General features: G+C 40.2%; 1 protein-coding gene and 1 long non-coding RNA gene across 5 annotated transcripts in view; one reads left to right on the top strand and one right to left on the bottom strand.

Moving 5' to 3' along the window:
* Shroom3 (shroom family member 3) overlaps window positions 1–7,291 on the top strand; it is a 173,206-nt gene extending 165,915 nt beyond the window's left edge. For all 4 annotated transcript variants that reach the window (XM_015499268.2, XM_048784815.1, XM_048784816.1 and 1 more), the window contains 2 exons: window positions 3,607–3,879; window positions 6,298–7,291. In XM_015499268.2, the coding sequence (XP_015354754.1) occupies window positions 3,607–3,879; window positions 6,298–6,666 (642 nt within the window). In that variant the 3' untranslated portion in view covers window positions 6,667–7,291. The remainder of the gene's footprint in view (window positions 1–3,606; window positions 3,880–6,297) is intronic.
* A 6,008-nt stretch (window positions 7,292–13,299) lies between these two features.
* LOC125611075 overlaps window positions 13,300–19,900 on the bottom strand; it is a 46,553-nt gene continuing 39,952 nt past the window's right edge. The window contains exon 2 of the long non-coding RNA XR_007341199.1: window positions 13,300–15,084. This is a non-coding gene — a long non-coding RNA (uncharacterized LOC125611075). The remainder of the gene's footprint in view (window positions 15,085–19,900) is intronic.

The raw sequence follows: 19,900 nt of genomic DNA, 5'->3' as shown, positions 1-19,900 counted from the left end.
AAATGGGGATGATAATAGTACCTGTCTCATCAGGTTATTGTAAGTAGTAACTGAAGAGAAAAACAATTGAACAATGTCTGGCATGGAGAAAAAGCTCAATACAACATTATTATTAGTCTTAGGTGTTATCCCCTTGCTGTGGGTCACTGAGACACAGAAGTCAAGTGCCTTGCCTCATGGTGAGCTTTATGTCTGAGCCTGTCTCTGACTCATAGTCTGTGCTCGTCCTGAAGCTGTGAGGAAGGAGGGGAGGGCCCAGCAGGATATTTCTGCTTGCAGATGGGGAGGTAGGAGGGAGGGTCTGTTAAACTATATTTAGAGAAAGAACCCTTATAAATAGCATCTCATGCAGGCTGAGTTAACAGTTTATGCCAGAGGAGAAGCTAAATGGACAAATGTCAATGATTTTACAAATTAAGTAGCTCCTGAGAGACTAGGGTGTTATTGACACATGCACACACACACACACACACACACACACACCTGTTTTCCTGTCCCTCACAGTGATTTCTGCTTAGTGTTTTGTTTTTAAGAGATCTGCCTAGCAAAAAAATGACTGTAGTACAATCAACTTTCCCTTTTTGTCCTCTTTGTTGCATATTTCTAACCCAAATTTGCACATTTAAGAGCTTGGTGGGAAAAAAATTCTTTTTCAAATACCATCCAAATATGCAATAGTCCCAGAAATGACAGAGATGCCCTCATAGTTACCCTGTTTTAGTGTCCATGGCTGAGCTGTGAGATACTGCACGGCAGCCCAGCAAATCATTCTCAACAGAATGTAGACTGGTTTTTCCCATCAGAAGCCTCCCCATACCACTCCTGGACATGTTTTTTCCTTCTGTTCTTTAGACTGTGGAATATACAGCAGGTTCCTGTGACACATTTTAGGATTCTACTCAGCATTGATGTCTTTGAAAACCAAAACCAGTTCTGGAAGGGAAAGACCTAGTAGATTAGACTAGCCTGACCTCCAGTTGCTGTCCACGGTGGCAGGTCCTTTTGACCATCCTAGAGCATTGAACATGCCGATCTCTTGGGAGCCTGATAGAGTTGAGCCAAGGTCAGCAGATCTCAGGAGAATGAGTTCTCCCCTCTATTCACCACTCATCCCAATGACTTTGTGTTTTTACAGTGCTGGGGATTGAACCCAGGGTCTTCTGCATTCTAGGCAAACGCTCTACTAATGAGCTACATCCTTGGCCCTGACCCTCTTACATGTGAGGCCAAACTATTTGTCCTCGTGGTTCTGTTCATGTGCAAATTGTTAATCATCACATTTGTCCCTTAAACTACCAGACTCTGTGAGCCAAAATGAGAATTTTTTAAATGACATCAATTAAACTATTAAAAGTGCTTTGACCTCCTTCCAAGAATGACATGCAATGTTCATTTCAAAAAGAAGTCATAAATGGTTAGAGGAATAATGGAGATCATGAGACTGTTGCCTTTTCTTTCTACAATTCAGGGGTTTTTTAAAAAAGCATTTTCTAGAAATTTTATTTCTCAAGATGTGGGGTTGAAACATGCTGAAGATTTGAATGAGCAAAAGGCCTTTTCTGAGCGGAGTAATGTTTTGCTCAGTGAACTACCTCTTTGAGTTTGGTAGCCCAATTTTCTAGGAGAAGGTATCACCTGGTAATGTTAGCGTGACAAGCCCGGGAGCCGGACCCTACAAGATTTAAAACTCTAGGGCTGCCCTCATGTGGCCTCTTATGGCAGCCACTCTCATTGCCTGTCTGAAAAACAGGAACAGTGACATTTGACTTGCTTTGTTCCTGTCCAGTGAGAACGTTGAGCAAGGTTGGTTTTCCCCACTGCTTTCCTTACCAATCCTTGCTCTTCTCTCAATATGAACTTATCACAACAAAGGGTCGTCATACCTTGCCAGGCATTTTAATGGTGGTACCTGCCATGCTGTCTTGCAGGCAGGTACCATAGCTGCCAGCCAGCAGTGCTTTGGGGGAAAACAATGGCATTTTCCAGGAGACAATAAGGAAAATTAAACAATTAACATTAGACATCATTCTCTTCCGACTGCATTTTTCTGGGCTCAGTCTTCAGAGGAGGAGTAAAATGCTTATACACTGGACATTTTTTTCCTACTAAAATTGTCTTTGGCTTTCCCTGGTTTGTTAAGACAAAGACTATAACCCACAAGATGGTGTAGCAGGGGTGAATTTTATAGGCCTTTGGAATTAGGCAGGTTAAGAGGGCCTTGGGATGTCACCATTCAAACCAGAAGTTGGACATTTCAGAGATATTGTGAACCTAACATTGAGGAACCTCTGGAGGTTCAGGTTTAAGATGGGCAGATTGTGGAGAAACAAATATTTCCCTGTAGCACTGTCACTGTATTCCTGATGGCCCTCTGTGGTGAAGCAATAGTAGAAAAAAAAAAAAAAAGTTGTCCGAACCCTTCAATTCTGCTAGACAGAAATACTGATATCTTTTTCTTTGTTGTTACCCCAATCCTTTAAAATGAAGATATATTCCAACTCAAAGGTTGTACCTTGATTTTTAACCAGGCTTTTAATTGGAGCCACGTAATTTGGCCTTTAAGTGTTGTGTTTTAAGCTAGAAATCTTTTAGTGATCAATAAATTTAGAAGAAAGGACTGTATTCTTTTTCTATGTGGTCGCCTTAGGCTAAGAGAAAGATGAAAGGCTAATGACAAAAACCATAGAGTTTAATTTCTGTTGCAGCAAAGTAGAAGACATTTAATGTAAATGAACTCAGAGTTGAAACCGCTAAGGCGTTGACTTCATTCCTTCAGTTACATATATACTATTTGTGCAGCCCTGTTTCGTAAGTATTGAAATTTAGAATTAGGTTGTCAATGCTCTGATAAGGAGAGACAGTGAGGTGATGTAAAAAGAACAAATGGCTGATGCTGGAAAAGGTCCCCATGCAGTATTTCTGATGATCGCACGAGGGTGGGCCCCCAAGTCAGGCTGGCCGGCACTCAGGGTGGCCCTGCCCGCTGGTGCATGTGTCTTAGAACATTGCTTCACCTCAGTCTCGTATCCCCACTTGTTGTGTGTGGATGAGAGTCCTACAGTGGGGAGAGACTAGGTGAGATAATCAGCTTAAGTTTTTCTTGGTGCATGGGCTTATAGTAATTGCTCTGCACATGGTGACTGTGACTAACAGTCCACTCCTCTCTCAACCCGGAACAAGTTTCTTCAGTCCTCTGACCCTTGACTTCTTTATTTGTAAATCAAGAAGAATGTCTGCCCTACCTGCCTGCCTATCCACAGTATTGTTGAATCAGTTGAAAACCTGTCTTGAAAGGACTTTTAAATATTAGTTAACAAATCAGTTGGTAAAGCAGAGTGGTACACGACATGACACAGGGGAAAAACATGATCAGGCCATGTGTAGGCAGGTGCTGGCCTTTGGGACTGAATAGGTTCAGGGAAAACCGTTGTAGACATTCAAGGGAAGGAAAGAATATTATGGCCTGCTGTCCAGGAGTGGGCCTTATAGAGCAGGGGTGCATTCTGCTGAGCCTTGGAGAAAAGAGAAGCTGTGGCTGGAAGATGTGAATCCTCCTCCTCACTTTGACTGCTGCTGGTGATGTTCGCTGTCTCTTTGTCATTACAGGCTGAGCTTATTGAAAGCCTCACCCACAAGCTGGAGACGCTCCAGGAAGCCAAGGGGAGTCTGCTCATGGACATCAAGCTTAATAATGCCTTGGGAGAAGAGGTGGAGGCTGTGATCAGTGAGCTCTGCAAGCCCAATGAGTTTGACAAGTACAAGATGTTCATAGGGGACCTGGACAAGGTGGTGAACCTGCTGCTCTCCCTCTCGGGGCGCCTGGCCCGTGTAGAGAACGTCCTTAGCGGCCTTGGTGAAGACGCTAGTAATGAAGAAAGGGTATGTGGCCTAGCAACTCAGTTCAGCAAGTTTTCCCTGTGAGCACACAAACGTAAGAGCGGTGCTATTAGACAGGATCCCTTCTCTCAAGAAGATAAAATAGAGCCAGGTGCACCAGCACACACCTGTAATCCCAGTGGCTCTGGAGGCTGAGGCAGGAGGATTGCAGGTTCAAAGCCAGCCTCCGAACTTAGCAAAACCCTGTCTCAAAAAAATAAAAAGATCTGAGGATGTGGCTCAGTAGTTAAGCACCCCTGGGTTCATAGTTAAGCACCTCTAGGTTCAATCCCTGGTTACCCCCGCCTCCCCGCCCAGAAAAAGATGATGATAAAATCGCTTTGGAGCTAGGAGGGAATAGATGACCAAGGTAGAAGATAGCATCTTCCATGCCAAGATGTGATGAGGCTGACACTTAAGGTCAGAGACTGCTGAGATTCCCTCACCCACCTCCTCCTCCCTTTCTTTCTAGAATAAGATAAAAGCAAGATGATAGATATTGACATTTAATAAATAGAGACAACAAAACTGTTAGGCATTTTGAGGGTGCACTGGGGTGTCTCCACCATACCCAGGTCTGGAAGGAAGAGGACAGGTAACAGCAGTATCGATCTCATTGGATAAATGCACCAGATGTTCTGTGTCACGCACTCTGAGCTTACGTGCTTTCTGTGTGGTCTCCCTGGATCCTTCCCATACTACATCAGCATCGGTTTTTATTAAGAAACCAAGTTTGACGCCTTGGGGTTGTTTTCTGGGTGGAGAAAAGATATTTATAAGATAAAACTTTTAACTTTGTACTTTTCCCCGCCAGGCATTATTATGTAAGATCTGACAGGCTGTTTAGGAGGATTTAGGGCAAATACACATGAGCCTCTGATAATCCTAAATAAGCTAATTGGTACTGAAGGATATTTAACTGATCTTATTTCTTGACTAATTTACATTTTAATTTTTCTCAATCATTTTGGTCTGAACAGCCTGAAAGAATAAATTCTAATTTTTTAAAATTTAAAAACAACATTCATGTCAGTTTGTTAGATTTTTAAAAAGAAAAGAAAAGCACATTAAAGATTTTTATAGGCTGGGTGTGGTGGTGCATGCCTGTAATCCCAGTGGCTCAGGAGGCTGAAGCAGGAGGATCACAAGTTCAAAGCCAGCCTCAGCAATTTAGCAAGACCATAAGCAACTTAGGAAGACACTGTCTCTAAAATATTTTAAAAGGACTGGGGATGTGGCTCAGTGGTTAAGTACCTCTGGGTTAAAGCCTTGATACCTTGATACAAAAAAAAAAAAAGATTTTTACAAAGCATATTTAGCTCTGATGAGGTATGCTACTGCTAGTTGTGGTGGCACACACCTATAATTCCAGCTGCTCGGGAGGATTACAAGTTTGAGGCCAACCTCAACAATTTAGCAAAGTCCTGTCTCAAAATAAAAAGGGCTGGGGATGTAACTCAGTGGTGGAGCACCTCTGGATTCAATCCGCAGTACCAAAAGAAAGACAATAAAGTGTGTTACCCTACCTTTGCGCTTGTGCAAGAAAGTCTTAGAATATGAAATCAATATCCTTGATGGATTTCTCTCATTTTCTTTCTAGAGGCCTGAAAAAGAAACCTGAAAAAAAAATCAAAACTGATTTCTTTAGAGATGGGAAATATAATAGCCCAGTTGTCATTGTGGATGAGGGAGAGGTTCTCAAACTTTAAAAAATTTTCAAAATACCACTATGAAATCCTGTTAAAACAAAACTTCTGGGCTATGCCAGGTGCGATGGCACACACCTGTAATTCCAGCAGCGCAGCTCTGGAGGCTGAGACAGGAGGATTGTGAGTTCAAAGCCAGCCTCAGCAAAGGCAAGGCACTAAGCATCTCAGTGAGACTGAGTTTTGTATCTCCAAATAAGATACAAAAAAATAGGGCTGGGGATGTGGCTCAGAGTACCCCTGAGTTTAATCCTTGGTACCAAAAAAAAAAATCTTCTGGGCCACCCCCACAGTTTTTGATTCAGCAGGTGAAATTGAGGCTGCAAATTTGCATTTCTAACAAGTTTCCAGGTGCTGCTGCTGCTGCTGACCTAGCAGCCACACTTGAGAAACACTCTGGCACTCAAGGTACCTTGCTGATTGCCCTTTAAAGCCCATGGCCAGAAAGTCAGGTCATTACCCCAGCCATCTAATGTACCCCTCTCAACCTGAAGCTACCAAACCACTGTACAAGGGAGAGAGCTATGTAATGTACAGCCTAGGGGTGAGAAGTTGATTTTCAAAACATTATTTTCCTAACAACAATTGAAATAAAAACCGAACAACTGAAGTAGAAACTTTATTTTGCCTTCCTGCGAAGGTTGCCTTTCAGGGAGCTTGGCTCTTTTCTTCCTTCCCTGTGCCCTTTGCTGATCTGTCCGTTTTGCCCTGGCAGAGCTCTCTGAACGAGAAAAGGAAGATGCTGGCTGGGCAGCACGAGGATGCCCGGGAGCTCAAGGAGAACCTGGATCGCAGGGAGCGAGTGGTGCTGGACATCCTGGCCAATTACCTCTCGGAGGAGCAACTCCAGGATTACCAGCACTTCGTGAAAATGAAGTCGACACTCCTCATCGAGCAGCGCAAGCTGGACGACAAGATAAAACTGGGCCAAGAGCAGGTCAAGTGTCTGCTGGAGAGTCTGCCCTCGGACTTCACTCCCAAGACCGGGGCCCTGGCTCTGCCTCCAGACCTCACCAGCGAAACGACTCCTGTTGGGGGATGTACTTTCAGTGGCATTTTTCCAACATTAACCTCTCCACTTTAACTTCTCCTAAAATACCCCACCAAAAGATCCCGGCTTCTCTCAACACTATTTAATCTGAAAAAAAAAAAAAAAAGTTTCAGTACAAACCACTGTATAAACTACATGGGTTATTGGGGCTTTCCTGGATAAGAGGAAGAAAGTTCTATTCAGGAAGAAGCCTGGTTTTTCCTTCTTGCCCTTCATGATTCATCATTTGAGAGCTTGAATGCTGCTGGAAACTTTCCCCCTTTCAATTGTTACTTTGTAGTAGAAAGAAAGTTAATGAAACTGTGAGGACTGGTTGGAGGGTGTTGATTGCTCGTTTAGGTTTTAACCGGCTGAGGTGACATAGAACAGTGTGTCACCCTCAGGAATGTATCCACAGTGGCCTTTCGTGCTGGTGGGCAGGGTACCCTGACGGCAGGGTGCAAGTACCATTGATGAAGGGTCTGCGACAGCCTTAAAAAGACACACGTTGAGAAGAAACTTGCAAAACCTTGAACATTGTTATTTATATTTTTAAAAATGAAAAAGATCATTATGTTTGTGTGCTAACCACTTATTTGATTCTATTTTGTGGTGGATGTAGACGTTCACGTCTGAGCTTTGTATTTTGTGAAATAATGAAGAATTCCAAAGATAGTCATATTGAGCGTGCAAACAGTTTTTTTCTTACACTTTGGTCCTGTCTGATTTTTAAAAATACAAGTAGACAGTCTACACTGGCCTTAGGCTGAGGACTGGGGAATCCCAGTTTCCATTGCTGCCAGGTGTCTATATTTCCTCTGTCTTAAACAAGACACAGGAGCGTGCACACACACACACACACCTTCCCCAGCAGGAAGGCTCCATGCAAAGTGGTTGTCATAGCACTCCCAGCATTTCCTGTCATTTTCACTATGGGGGAGACAAAGCTAAGTGTTATTAATAAGGACAATACTCAAACAATAGGAACCAGAGGAAGAATTCCAAACTCCAAGCCAATGCAAAACTGAATTCATGCTGTCCTCTTATACATTTTTTTTTTTGAGTTGGGGGTCTTCTAAATTTCCCAAGTGGGCAGTCAACCTTCAATCATCCTGCCTCAGCCTCCTGAGTAGCTGGGATTATAAATGCATTGATGCTTTCCTTTTAAAGTTAGTTTTTTCTAAAATGTCCAACCTAGTCATTATACTTTTTATTAAAAAACTTCCTCCTTAACCTCTGAAGATTGACTATCATGTTTCAATAATGACACCTCAGAGGGGTTCTGTAGCCTCTGTTGGGTTTTGTTGTTTTTCTGGTTGTTCAAGTTGTAAGCTGTCCAACTGGAAGGATGAGAAGGAGGTGAGGGGCCAGGAGCAAGGCTCCTCAGAGCCACTGGGATGGCAAGAGCCTCGTATACTTTGAGCAGGTGGTACATCTGAGCGGTGCTGTTGGTTGGTTGGTTTTTCTCACATGTGTTCAGTCTGTGAGAAAAATTCTGAAATAAAAACTGTGCATCCAACTGGTGGCCACCTCTGTTCACTTGGACTTGCAAGTACCATACAAGCCAGTTACAAAATCCAGAGAGTAAAATTTGTAGGTTAAAAAAATGATGAGGCTGGGTGTGGTGCCACATGCCTATAATACCAGCATCTCAGGAAGCAGAGACAGGAGGATCATGAGTTCAAAGCCAGCCTTAGCAATTTAGCGAGGCACTAAGCAACTCAGTGAGACCCTGTCTCTAAGTAAAATACAATATAGGACTGGGGATGTAGCTCAGTGACTGAGTGCCCTTGAGTTCAATTCCCAGTACCAAACCAAAAACAAACAAACAAACAACAACAACAAAAAAAACCAGAAATGATGAGGATACCAAATGCTCCTTTTTGTCTTACTATATTTTAATTATTTCATGACATTTTGTCTTCTGGTTAAGAATATCAATACTGTAGTTCTGGGGGCAGGGGTTGTGGCTCAGTGATACAGCACTTGCCCAGCATGTGTGAAGCACTGGGTTCCCATTCTCAGCATAGCATATAAATAAATAAACAAACAAGGTTCATTGTCAAGGTTCATTAAAACTATATTGATGGTCTTTACTAACTTAGAAGCAATAGGCCACCCAGAAGTTTCTTACAAGCAATCAGCCAAAGCTATTGCTTTATACTTTGGAGTTTATATAATGTGTCACTCCTTTGACAGCGTCTTGTTACCCAGGAATGTTTTCAAAAGCTTCTCTCATATCAGAGAGAACATTCAACAGCCACACTAACAATCATTCTGAAATAAAACACTGTGCATCCAACTGACATCCATCAGACTTAGGCCAACCCAGGATCCTGAAATCAACTCCAGTTTGTAACTGTGTGTGTCTGGATCCTTGCAGTTAGACCAGATTGAAGCCAATCAGTGAATGTCTACAGATGTTCTGTTCTTAATGAAATTCCTCAGAATAATTCTAGGGCTCCCAGCTCCCAGCAGCTTTAAGATTATTCTTCAGGATGTGACTGGGGAACATTTTGCATGGTCAGTCTTTCTCCATGACTTTTCTAATCCTTTCATGCAAAAGTAACCCCCTCTGCAGAGTGACAGGTATGCTGCTTGGCATGCCACAAGCTTATGACCCTTCCAAAATTATATCCTTTCTTTTGTTGCACTGCAATGGTGTTCCCTTGTTATATGAAGTGTGTGAGGTAGTAAGTGGGACTTCAAAATCTAATTCTTAGGTGGATGTGGTATTTATTAGAATGGGACTTGACCTCGGTACTTTGATGAAATCACTCATCCAACTTTCAGAGTTTACTTTTAAATACTTTGAGCTAGAAAAGAAGCCTATGCCTTTATCCTTTTTCTATTTTGCATTCTTCTCAAACTATTAAATAATCATTTACAGTAGAAGCCACCCATGTTCCTCCTAACAATATCCAACATGTTGTCAGTCAGGGTTTCAGAACATAGGTGACAGCACTGTGAATGTTCATAGTCATGAATTTTAGAGAGACACTTCCCATTACAAACCAGGTGGGTTAGTCTTGCAATACTCCAAATAAGGATGATCCACAAACCTGTGAAGCTCCAGGAAAGTACAGTGTCCTGCAACAAAAACCGATGGCCTCTACCTTCTGGGCCACTTGAGAGGTTCCTGGGCCTGTTGCTACATGTCCTCCTTTGACTCAGCCTTTTCTCATGCTGTTTTCTTGTGGTGGCTGCTAACCCCAAAGAATGCAGGAAGGAGCCATAGTGAGAGTATCCGAGTTTCTCTAAGAGACACTGCTGAAACCAAACGTATTTTCCTTTGCTCCAGGGGAACATTTTAGGTCTTGTTTTGCACAGCTGGTTTCCAGACTGGCAAGTTTCAGTCAGCCCTTAAGAATCAGCGACTGCCTTGAGCTGAGGAGTGAAGGCCTGAGGTCCTTAGAGGGACTCACAGGAGAAACAGCCTGGATTCTCCCACTTTCCTACTACTTCATTGTTAATATCTGATCTAAAATAATTAGAAGTTTTAAAAGTAAATACAGACCTTGAGCTTTACCTTTAGACATATATCTTATTCAAGCATCTTTTATGACAACACTGGGCTTTTTTCTGGATACCCAAGAACATGTTGACATTTTGTTCTTATATGGTTCCAAACTTATTCTCTTTAGTTTTATTATCCATGATATTGCAGGCTTTATTGTGTTAGTTTGGAATTTTTTTTTTCTTTTTAGAACAAAATGAGTTTTGTTCACCTTATTGTTAGAAAGAAAGGGGAAAACTTCAACCAGAAATGACAGTTCATCTCCAACAAGGTTTAACAACATGATCAGGAAAATGTGAAGTGGCCATTCTACGCAGATTATTTGGGACAAAGTATGTACTGTTGCCTTAACTCTGGGATGAAGCATGGGATAAAATGATGAAAGTCATTTTCATATCAGACAAGGACACATGAACAGTTTTCTAGTTTTAGACAAAATCTCACTTTTCTTATGAGAGCTCATTTGGACAGTTTAAATCCTGGTTTCTTGAAGTATGGTCAAGTCTGCTGCATCAGAATCCTTTGGAATGCTCGTTAAAAATACCACTTGCTGGGGCTGGGGTTGTGGCTCAGCAGTAGAGCGCTCGCCAAAGACCCTGGGTTGGATCCCCAGCACCACATAAAAATAAATAAGTGAAATAAGGATATTGTGCCCAACTACAACTAGAAAATAAATATTAAAAAAGAAATACCACTTGCTGTGACGCATCCAAGTAGGCCGGGAATCTGCATTCTAGTAAGTTCCCTGGTCTATTCTGCTACACAGTCACATTTAAGAGCCACTGGTAGGATCATTCACACAATCTCTATTGCTTATGATCATAAGACTAGCATAGATTCATGTAATAATCCCAGAAGAGTTTTAATTTTTTCCCCACAATATCTTTATTTTATTTTTATGTGGTGCTAAGGATCAAACCCAGTGCCTCACATGTGCTAGGCAAATGTTCTACCACTGAGCTACAAACCCAGCCCCAAGTTTTAATTTTTAATAAAAAATAAAAGCTAAAAATCTCAAATTCAAAGTCAGTGAAATTTACTTCATAATCCACAAAATTATAAGTTGATATTGTTCCTAGTATCTTTTTATAGCCCCAAGGTAATGATAGGGATTTCTCCCTTGCTCACTCTTCCCTAAATCTGTTTTAAATTTCAAGAAGCTAAGCACTTGGGCTCAATTGCACTAATTATTTTTCCTTAGAAAGAATCAGCTTATCATACACTGTCAGTAATTTGAAGTTCTGCCCTAACTGCAATAATCACCACTGTCCTTTTCAGTGGGGACTTAAAATTTCTATTACTTCATCACAAATCCCATGCCACATATGAGATAGAATCTCTCTTGTCTTTGATTGGACAATCTAGCTCATAAAAAAGAGTGTGTTATTTTCCTTTGAGAAGTGAAAGGAGCTCACCACTCAGTTTCAAAACCCTAAAATCAAAATTAGCAAAGAAAAAAGTTGCAAAGGAAGAAACAGGCTCACTTACTTCTACTTCATGTTATAAATTCTTGATGAGTGGAAAGGCAGCTGCATTTCTTACTAAAATATCAGTATTAGTATTGATTTACATAGTGGGCCTAACAGGGGAAATGTACATCATACAAGGAAATTCTATATGGCCACATTCTATATGACCACAGCCTATAAGGAAATTCTATATGGCACCCTACAGTGTCCAAGGAAAGAGACTTGGAAAGGGACCCCTCCCTAAACGGGCTCAGACCTCCTTGGGAAACTGAACTTGGCACACATAGAAGGGAGGGTGGCTAGTTTGCCCAGGCTAGACATGGTATGCAGTCCCTGGGCAAGCCACCCTCTAAAGTACAGGCAGGTACAATCTATCCACAACCAACAGCCTGGCAATGCACAGGGAGCTGGGACCTTCAGAAAGGGTGGGAACCCTTTGGGATGCAAATGATCTGACGAGTCAAAGAGCCAGTGATGGCATTAAGCCTTTGGGGCACTGAAACAAGCTAGAAATCTTTCAGGGCTGGGGAGAAAGTTATTACCAGGCTGAGTTATCACACATTCTGGGCACATGATTGGGGCAGAATTCCACCAGATGGCCTCATACCCTCACCACTGACCCACCAGGTATTAACCACAAACATCAAGGACATGATCTGCAGCTCACAATGGCTTAACGTAGGGTCTTTTGACTTTCCTACAGTACAAAGCATATCTATACAACCATTATTTTTCACTTTCAAAATTGTATTCAATAAATTACATGACATAGTCAACACTGTATTATAAAACAGGAGTTGTATTAGATGATTTTGCCTGACTGTAGGCTAATGTTCTGAGTGTGAAGGTAGGCTAGGCTGAGCTGTGATGTATTAAATGCATTTTCAACTTATGATAATATTTTCAACTTACAATGGGTTAAGTGGTACACAACCGCATTGTAAGTAAGAGCCATCTGTTGTTCTTTTCTTTCTTCCTGCCCCTCTAGCGCCCTCTACTGAAAAACCTACAGTGTGTTCACTGAAGGGTGAACTTGGAGCAGAGAGGCCATAGATTGATAACCAAACAGATATGGTCTAGATTATTACCCTTGCTTTATATTCTAGAATCATGAAGAACTTTCTAGTTGTTGATTCTGTAATAATCACTTCTCAGACAACAAATAACAATGGGTATCAAATGGACAACATATCTCTTCAAGGAGAGGTCAAAAGGAAAATGTTTAAGGCCGGGGTTATGGCTCAGTCGTAGAGTGCTTGCCTAGCATGTGTGAGGCACTGAGTTCAATCCTTATCACCATATAAAAATTGATAAATAAAATTTAAGAAGGTATCATGTTCATCTACAACCAAAATAATATTAAGAAAAACAAAAGGAAAGTATTTCTAATTTGTTTTCTTTAGATGTGATACAGGCATCTATATTACCCATAATACCCAAATCAATAGAGTCAGAATGTGGCCTATTTACCATCACATATTAGTTTTGTGTCTATCAATGTATCTCTTACTGCTAAGTTCTATCTTCATATCCCTCTCTGTATGTCTCTACATCTCTCTTGGTATGTCTCTGTGTGTTTTTGTCTATCTCGACTTCTACCTTTGTCATCTTCTTGTTCTTTTCCAATTATCTATGTGCAACTTACAAAGGAGAAAGTGAGAATGAGAAGAGGGGAAAAAAAAACAGAGGGAAGACCTTAACCAAGTGAAGAAGACGCATTTTTTAATTGGAGAGAAAAATTAAGAATTTCACCCCATTCAAGCTAAGAAAGGTACTTAAAAGAAGATTTTTGCAATACCATTTAAATATGTAAGAGTGAAAAAGGACTATTTCCCTTTTCTAATTAAAATGGAATGTAAGAATTGTCTTTGTTTTGTAGAATAACTGAGTTATAATAAAATGAAATAACTCAACAAAGAGGGCTCATAGGCAATGGAATGACACTTTTAACTGTCTTCCATCCTGAAGATTAAAAGAGAGTGGAGGGGGCTGCCAGTCCTGGCTGGTGGGTCCAGGCTCCCGGGGTCCAGGCGGTGGAGAAGGATGCGGTGGCCTCAGCAGTGTGGCCTGGGCCGCGATGTCAGAGGCAAAGAGATGGCCTGACCTGCAGGCCCCTTGGAGAGTGGGAGAGCAACAGAGGAGCCAACTGTGACCTGGGGAGCAGGAGGCCGGTTTAAAAGAAAGACCCGTCAAGGTGGAAACATTGTCCGAGGAGGAGGTCATCAAGTTTGCCAAGAAGCCATTTTGTGAAGCCCCTGTTGACTCAAGGCTTTTGATGATGAATTCATGTATCGAGACTGTAATTCTTCATGGACCTTTGCATTTGGGAGACAGTGCCCTCAAACATTTCTGTGCAGTTGGGAATGCAGGCTTCTGCTTCACTTTGAAGGAAGCATTAATGATTCATTTCCAGAAGACATGAGAAGAGAGAAGTGAGCCTCTGGTATTATGCAGGTTCCTTGCATTGCCCATGGGCTAGAAGAGAGAAGAGTTGCTTCATGAGATTTGATCCCCTTTTTCCTGAAAAGTTCCACACAGAGTAGGCAAGTCCTTGGATCCCCTGCAAGAAAGTCTTCCGACCTGAAGGTCAGACGTGTCCAGATGTTGACTTGAAGGATATCAGCTCCTAGAAGCCCTCATCTTGGCTGCAGTGTTTCCTCCCATCAATGCAAAGCAAGAAAGTGCAGTTGGCCCTGCACCCATTCTTCTGCATCCATGGTCCCCACCAGCTGGAAATCCAAAACCTATCAGGAAAGGAGTTGTGTCTCTCTGAACAGATACTTCTCTCCTCATTGTTTCCTGGATCTTACAGTATTACAGAGAATGACACTGCCCTTTCATTGTATTAGGTGTCAGAAGTCATCTAGAGATAATGGAAGTGCTAAAGGAAGAAGATATGAAGTGTTTAGATGCAAATACTCTGCCATTTTTGTAAGAGACTTGAGCATGTGTGGATTGGTGTTTTTGGCAGACTTTCAACAAATCTCCCTTGGATTTCCTGTGATGTTTCTGGTTTATGGGCTTGGGAGTGTTCAGGACTTGAGTGTGAGTCAGCCCCGTGGGAATGTGGTAGGGGGGCAATTGGAGCTGTTGTGCAGAACCTCAGTGATGCCTTGTAAGGCCACATCCAACACTGCAAGCAGGAGCCGAGAAGGGAGCCCTCTCCCCATGTGTTCATCTTAACTCTTGTTTTATCCAAAATAATGACTTGTGAAAGGTTGCAGAAATGGAGTCATGCCAAGAAGTTGGGATGTTCTGGGGAGCATGGGATGTCATTCTATTTTGTCTCTGCATTACCATGTGATACCAGGTGGGAACTTGAAGATTGCTCAGACCATGGATTCTCCTTCCCTGGGAAGGGGCTTCTCAAAGCAGCCCTTGTTCCTGTTTCACCTGCTTCCCCAGGAGGACACAACAAGAACTTTCTCACAAGTTGGCCCCTGGTCTTGGTCTTCCAGCCTCCAAATTTGAGAAATAAAATCTGTGCTGTGAAAAAAAAAAAAGATTAAAAGAGAAAATATATATCCACCTACTTGAAACTATTTGTGAATAAATTTATTAAAAGGTAAAAGATAGTCTAATATCTCTGCCAGTGCAAATAGGTAGAACAAAAATGAAATTAAGCTTAAGATATAAAGAACAAACATTTTCCAACCTAACTCAAAAGGTCAAATACAGCTTGATAATGGATAGTTTTGATGTTATTGTTTAAAACTCTAAGGAAACTGCCCAAATTTAGGAATAATTGCTTTAACCTAGGTTTAAAACCCTGAATAGATACTATATTTTCTCACACAGAATACAAGTTCTTTTCTTCCTCCACTTTTTCTTTTTAAAAATCGATTTTCTGGCATTTTCTACAAATCTTACTGAAGTTTTCTTGCTTTTGAATAATAAATTATGAGGAGGAGCTATGCACAATGGTACACACCTGTAATCCCAGTGGCTCGGGAGGCTGAGACAGGAGGATTTTAAGTTCAAAGCCAGCCTCAGCAAAAGCAAGGTTCTAAGCAACTCAATGAGACCCTGTCTCTAAATAAAATACAAAATAGGGCTGGGGATGTGGCTCAGTGGTCAAGTGTCCCTGAGTTCAATCCTCAGTATCCCCTTCCCCATTTTTTTTTTTTTTTTTNGGGCTGCCAGTCCTGGCTGGTGGGTCCCGGCTCCCGGGGTCCAGGCGGTGGAGAAGGATGTAACTGAGGATTTAAAAGGAAATTATAAAGACTTTTTGCAAATGTAACAGAGAACCAAGCATAGTGATGCGCATAATCCCAGCTACTTAGGAGGCTGAGGCAGGAGGATCAAGGCCAGCCTGGATAACTTAGTGAGATTCTGTCTCAAAAAATTTTTAAAAACAGTTGAGGATATAGCTCAGTGAATGAACACCCCTAGTTTAATCCAAAAGAAAGAGAAGGGAAGGGAGAAAAGAAAGAAAATATATTCAAAAATATTAATGGCAAAAAGCTTCTTAAGCTTGTGGAAGGAAATAAAAACCCAGATCTAGGAAACTCAAAGGACCACAATAAAATGAATTCAAAGAGACCCACACTGGAGACACCTCATAATCCATGTCTAAAATAAAATTGTTTTAAAAGCAGTGAGAATAAAGCAAATAGCTCCATAAAAGAGAACCCATGTAAGATTCACAGAGGATTTTCTGTGGAAACCTTGCAGGCCAAAAAGGAGGGGGGTGATATATTCAAAATCCTGAAAGAAAAAATTGACAATAAGGAATACCATACCCAGCAACACCGTCTTTCAAAAAAAGAAGCCGTGGTAAAGACTTTCTCATGTAAACAAAAGATGAGTTGATTTATCACCACTAGGACCTGCATTAAAGGAAATGATGGGGAGGGGGAAGGAGAAGAAGGAGGGAATGTGGTAGGGGGGCAGTTGGCATACAAAAAACGAGCACTCCAACACCGAGCCACAACCCCAGCCCCAGCAAGTGGTATTTTTAACAAGCATTCCAAGGGATTCTGCTGCAGTAGTCTTGACCATACTTCAAGAAACCAGGATTTAAACTGTCCAAATGAGCTCTCATAAGAAAAGTGAGATTTTGCTTAAAACTAGAAGACTGTTCATATGTCCTTATCTGATATGAAAATGACTTTCATCATTTTATTCCATGCTTCATCCCAGAGTTAAGGCAACAGTACATACTTTGTCCCAAATACTACATCTTTTCTTATGAAGATACTGGGCTTTTTTCTGGATACCCAAGAACATGTTGACATTTTGTTCTTATATGGTTCCAAACTTATTCTCTTTAGTTTTATTATCCATGATATTGCAGGCTTTATTTTGTTAGTTTGGAATTTTTTTCTCTTTTAGAACAAAATGAGTTTTATTCACCTTACTGTTAGAAAGAAAAGGGAAAACTTCAGCCAGAAACAACAACTCATCTCCAGCAAGGTTTAACAACACGGTCAGGATAATGTGAAGTGGCCACTCTGCACATACTGGGAGAAGAAGAAGAATGGAAAAAACTATGTTATATGTATTTATGAATATGTCAAAATGAGCCCCACTATTATGTACAACTATAAATGCACTAAAGAAATAAGAAAAAAAGGGTGCCAAAAGGAGTTTCTTGAGCAGAAGGAAGAAATTAATTCATAACATGAAATTATATGCAAGTATAAATCTCACTGAACAAAGTAAAACAATCTGAAATGATCTGACACTGTAACTGTATCTCTAGAACAAAGGCTAAAAGTTAAAACTATTAAAAACAACTAAATCAAGCCCAACACAGTAACACAACCTGTAATCCCAGCTACTCAAGAGGCTGGACCAGCCTCAGCAACTTAGTGAGAACTGTCTCAAATTTTAAAATAAAATAAAAAGGCCTTGGAGTATAACTCAGTGGTAGAGCACTTGCTTAGTGGAAGGCTTTATGTTCAATTCAAAGAAAGAAAGAAAAAGCAAGAAAGCAAAAAAGCAAGAAAAAAAGAAAGAGAGAGAGAGAGGAAGAGAGAGAGAAAGAAAAATACTAAAGCTACAATAATTTGTTAAGGATACAAATTATTTTAAAAAGAAAATTTTGACTTTACAAACATAAAACATGGAAGAGGGAGAGTAAAAATGTGGAGGTTTTGTATGCAAAGCTGTTACTAGTTTGAAATAGCCATCTATAAGCTTAGATGTTTTATATGAGCCTCAGGGTAACCACAAAGCAAAAGTCTTTAATAGATACACAAAGAATAAAAGAAAGAAAACATTCAAACATATCGCAAAAGAAAGCCATCAAGCCATAAAGAAAAGAACAAAGGACATAGAAAACAACCAGAAAATAATTAACAAAATGACATTAGTAAATACCCATCTATCAATAATTACTTTGTAAAAGGGTTAGATTCTCCAATTAGAAGGTATAGGGAGGGCTGGGGTTGTGGCTCAGTGGTAGCGCGCTTGCCTAGCATGTGTGAGGCCCTGGGTTTGATTCTCAGCACTGCATAAAAAAAATAAAGGTATTGTATCCATTTGCAGCTAAAAATATTTTTTTAAAAAAAAGGTATAGGAGTGACTGAATGGATTTAAAAAATAAGACTCAACTAGGTGATGCCTACAAAAGATGCTTCACCTTAAAGGATTCTCATAGACTAAAAGTGAAGAAATTGAGAAAGATATGCAAAGGGAACCAAAACAGAATAGGGGCCATACTTATTTCAGACAAAATACACATCAAGTCAAAAACTGTAAAAAAAAAAAAAAAAAAAAAAANAAAAACCAAGCAAATATAAATGAAATAGAAACTAGAAGAGAAATAGAAAAGATCAACAAATATATGAGTTGATTTTTTTTTTGAAAAGCTTAACAAAGATGTTTTCTGAGGCAGAGAAACACAAAGGATCATAAGAGACTACTATGAACAAATAAATGACAATAAATTGAATGACCTGGAGCAAATGGATAAATTCCTAAGCCATAATCTACCAACACTGAATCACCAAGAAATTATAATTGGAACAGACCAGCAACAAGTAATGAGATTGAATTGGTAATTCAAAGTCTCCCATTGAAGAAAAGCACAGAACCCAGTAGCTGCACAGCTATATCTTATCAGTCACTTCAAGAACTAATACCAATCTTCCTCAAATTCCTCCAAAAACTCGAAGAGGAAGGAGTATTTCCAAATTCACTTTATAAGTCCCAGGCAAAGACACAAGAGCTGGGCGTGGTGGTACTTGCCTATAATCCCAATGGCTCAGGATGCTGAGGCAGGAGGATTGCGAATTCAAAGCTGGCCTCAACAGTGAGGTCCTAAGCAACTTAGCAACCCCTATCTCAAAATAAAATATAAAAATATAAAAAGGACTGGAGATGTGGCTTAATGGTTAAGCACCCCTAGGTTCAATCCATGGTAGAAAAACAAACAAAAAAAATTAAAAAAAAAAAAACATAACAGAAGAAATAGCCTATAGGCCAATGTTCATGATGAAGACAAAAAAAAAATACTCAAAATACTAGCAAAACATATTCAATGGTACATTAAAAGGATCATTCACCATGATCACCATGTCTCTGGATAGGTTTGATATGTGTACCATATTAATAGAATGAAGGACAAAAACCATATGATCATCTTAATAGATGTATAAAAAGCATTTGACAAAATTCAACATTGGTTTGTGATAAAAACTCTCAACAAATTAGGCATAAAGGAATGTTTCTCAACAACATAAAGGCCACACAAGTTCACAGCTAACATCTTAACTGACAATGAAAAGTTGAAGGCTCTGCCTCTAAGATCACGAACAAAACAAAGATTTCCTTGGATTAGAAAAAATAAAACAAAACAAAAAACCCACGGTTTCCACTCTACATAATCTTGGAAATCCTAGCCAGAGCAATTAGGCAAGAGAAAGAAAGAAAAGTCACTCAAATAGTGAAGGATAAATGATATGGTCTCTGCTGATAACATTATGGTCTCTGCTGATAACATGATCTTATATACAGAAAACCATATAGACACCACCAATAAACTCTTAGAACTGATAGACTTCTGTAATGTTACAGGATAGAACATCAGCTTACAAAAATCAGTGGTATTTCTCTATACTAACAATAAACAGTCTGAAAAAGAAATTAAGCAAACAATCTTCCTTCACTTAGGCTGGGCAACATAGCAAGATCCTGTCTCATAAAAAAAAAAAAAGAATAAGGATAAAATATTATGAGGAAAAAAATTTCCTTCACAATAGCATAAACAAATAAAGTACAATGAAGTAAATTTAACCAAAAGATTTGAAAGATCTATATATGCTGAAAACTGTAAAATATTGATGAAAGAAATTGA

Source organism: Marmota marmota, unplaced genomic scaffold (genome assembly GCF_001458135.2).
Source record: "Marmota marmota marmota unplaced genomic scaffold, marMar, whole genome shotgun sequence".
Taxonomy (NCBI): domain Eukaryota; kingdom Metazoa; phylum Chordata; class Mammalia; order Rodentia; family Sciuridae; genus Marmota; species Marmota marmota.
Note: the sequence above shows the minus strand (reverse complement) of the source record. Positions and strands in the feature narration are given on the sequence as shown.